General features: G+C 39.4%; 1 protein-coding gene across 1 annotated transcript in view; it reads right to left on the reverse strand.

The window, feature by feature from the left end:
* The window catches only part of ITK (IL2 inducible T cell kinase), a 50899-nt gene that overhangs the window by 33860 nt on the left and 13911 nt on the right, over window positions 1–3128 (reverse strand). The window contains exons 2-3 of the mRNA XM_011356788.2: window positions 1878–1982; window positions 399–480 (exon numbers count right to left, since the gene is read on the reverse strand). Coding sequence (XP_011355090.1) covers window positions 399–480; window positions 1878–1982 — 187 coding nt within the window. The remainder of the gene's footprint in view (window positions 1–398; window positions 481–1877; window positions 1983–3128) is intronic.

Below are 3128 nucleotides of genomic sequence, written 5' to 3' on the forward strand. Positions count from 1 at the left end.
GTCTATGCTGGAGTTATCTTATTCTTCATACCACATCAGGAGTCAGCAAACTTTTACTTAAAGGGGCAGATAGTAAATATTTAAGGTATTGCTCAACAACAGGCAAAATCAATACTCTACGTAGGTACTTATATAACTTTTTAAAATGGAATCATTTAAAAATATAAAAATCATCTCTAGCTTGGAGCCTTACAAAAACAGGTGATGGGCTGGGTTTGACTGATCCTCCCCTGTACTTGTTGTTGCCTCTTGGGCCCAGGTTGAAAAGTTGGGACCTTCCACCAACACCAAAAGGGAGAAATGTTTGACTATCACCTGTCTTTTATTCTGCTGTGGAACCCAAGCCAAGTGGAAGATCAAGAGGTCTCAGGGACTCAGTCACACAGGAGGTTAATTACCTTCTTTAAGAGCCAGCACCCAGCGCTGCCTGCTCTCGCGGTCTGGAGCAAACACGTACAGGAGGTAGTTGTCATGCACAACCTAAAGACACACACAAAGTTCAAGGTGAGCAGCACACCCAGAGATGGATGACTGGCAGCAGGCCAGTCTAGCTTACTGGGCTGAGTATGGGGTCTCTAAGATATCACTAAATTAAAAGAGCTGGAGAAAGAGTTCTCTTGACAGCAAGTTTATTTCTCATATTAATTTTTTAGTAGTTAAAGAAAATCTTTCTGGCATATGAAAGAGTAAGATATTAGATGACAAATGTATAATTGGGATTTTAAAAACTTCTTGTTTTGAAATAATGTTAAGACACTCAAGAAGTTCCAAAAATAGTACAGAGTTCTTATGTAGTTTTACCCACTTTTCCCCAGTGAAAACATTTTATATAACCACTGTACGTTTTCAAAACCAGGAAATTGACACTGGTCCAATGCTATTAACTAGATTGCAGATCTTTGAATTTCATGCACTCATGTGTAATTTTTCATGCACTCATGTGTAATTAGAATTTTAATGACAGGAAAATACATGTTATTCCTTTTACTTTCAGGCCTAAAATTTCCATCTCATGTAAGTCACTGTTCTAGTAGGAAAAGTCTTTTTCTATGCGACATTTAAAGTAGAATATTTACCCCTCAGATTGGCAGACGAGAACGATACCCTATGATGTGCAAGGAGACAGCCACTACTTTAGAGTCACAAATGCCAAGATTGGTAATAAGACTTAGACAATGTCGCGGCCTAAAGACTAAAGATACCCTCCACCAGTTCTGTCCAGTAGAACTTTCTGTAGCGAAGGAAGTGTTCTATTATCTGTGCTTTCCGACATAGCAGCTACTAGCCACATGTGGCTATCAAACACATGAAATGTTCATTCATTCAGTGTAGCTTAGTGTGACTCAGGAGCTGAATTTTCAATATCATTTCATTTAAATTAATTTGCATTTAAATTTAAACATCCACATGTGGCCGGCTGGTGGCCACTGGGACAGAAACAAGTCCAGAGAGTTCTCAGATTTTACAATCTGATTCTTTTTATCCCAGAACCTCCAAGTAATTTCTAACCAAAGATTGCAATCGGTTGCCCCAAGTCATGAGTAAACTGCACTTAAAGAACATTCAGCTTGGGGCCCTTAGTAGTTTTCCCTCTTCCCGTAGGAGGAGAGTAATTAGGACTTTCTTTGAGGTCGGGAAGACATAAGGGAAAAGAGAATGAGGAACAACAACTTTTTCAAGATTTTGTGCTTAATCTTTATTGAATGAATGAGTGAATGTGTAATTGATTGAAAGAACACAGCAGCTTTCTTCTGGTCTTGGTGTAAGTTCTAACCCTAGATCAGAGCCATCCTATCCACCTTCTATTACAATGACTGAGGATTTCGACCATCATACAAGGAAAGAGGAGCTAGTCCCCTTAGGCATGATGGACTTACCTGAAATGGGTATTTATAGTGGCAAGGGATGCTAATGTCACTTTTCACAATCTCAACACATTTGATTCGGGAGAGTTCAATGGAGCCCTTCAACGTGCGCTTTTTCTGTGGGGAGAAAAAGCCCATTCCATTTAAAAAGAGAGAAGACAGTATTTTTAACCAGGTTGCTTGCAGAGATCCATTACTAGATAAAACCCATTAGTTTTGTAAATCCACCCCCCCACCCCCTCACCGCTCCAATATCCAGAAGCCACTTTTTTGCTCCCAGTGCCTGAGAGGGACACTCTGAGCAGACTCCTAGGAGAACATGCTCTTTGAATCATTTTTCCCCAATGGGACTAATTCCATTAGTGGGCTATCAGGCTCTATGGAAGGCCAGTTAGGAAAAACTTTTAGAGATCAGAAGTCTTTCACAGGTGCCTAGAATTGGGCTTCCATTGAGAATAGAGTTTAATTCAGCTGTGGAACCAGTTGCAAAACATTTCATTATATCTTATCCTTTAGAAAAAGGTAGCAATGGTGGTGAATTGGACAAAAGTTTGAAAAGGGCTAAGTTCTAAGTTGGGCTCTGTCTCTAACCAGCTCAATGACCTCGGGCAATTCATCTAACCTCCTTGAACTTCAATTTCCACATCTGATAAGCAAAGACAGTAAGACCTACCTTTAAAGGTTGATTTGAAAATAAAATTAAAATATGTAAGCAAATTACCTGGCTTATAATGGATGCTCTCAATAAAGGGTACCGCCCCCCCAATTAAGGAGATTAAGGAAGTCCTATGGCAAGAGAGTTGTGATATACGAGTGTGCTAGGTGAGTATTCAGGGAACCATGACACCATCGAATTCTTCAGAAGTGAGATCAGTCTTTATTTTCTATTTTTTGATACCCAGCCTGGTCACTTGTCTTTGCTTTAGTAGCTGAGGCATAGAACTGAGATGAAAAAAGTCAAGATGTGAGAATTAGTTTCTATCGGATACAAGGAAGCTTTCTTTTTAAATTTTCTTTATAAAAATGACTATTTTTGAAAGTACAAAATTTATCCATGGTTACTGTAACAACAACAACAACAAAAAAACCAGTATGAGGTACAGGAAGAAAACATTTATAGTGTCATATTATCCTGCCCTTCTCCGTAACCCTGACGCAGTCAAGGTTAACCATTGGAATGCCTTTGTCTTTCCCACACACATTCGTAGAATATACACGATACAAACGAAAACGAGCATCTGCTCCACATAGTGGTCCACAACC

Source organism: Pteropus vampyrus, unplaced genomic scaffold (genome assembly GCF_000151845.1).
Source record: "Pteropus vampyrus isolate Shadow unplaced genomic scaffold, Pvam_2.0 Scaffold30, whole genome shotgun sequence".
NCBI classification, from domain to species: Eukaryota; Metazoa; Chordata; class Mammalia; order Chiroptera; family Pteropodidae; genus Pteropus; species Pteropus vampyrus.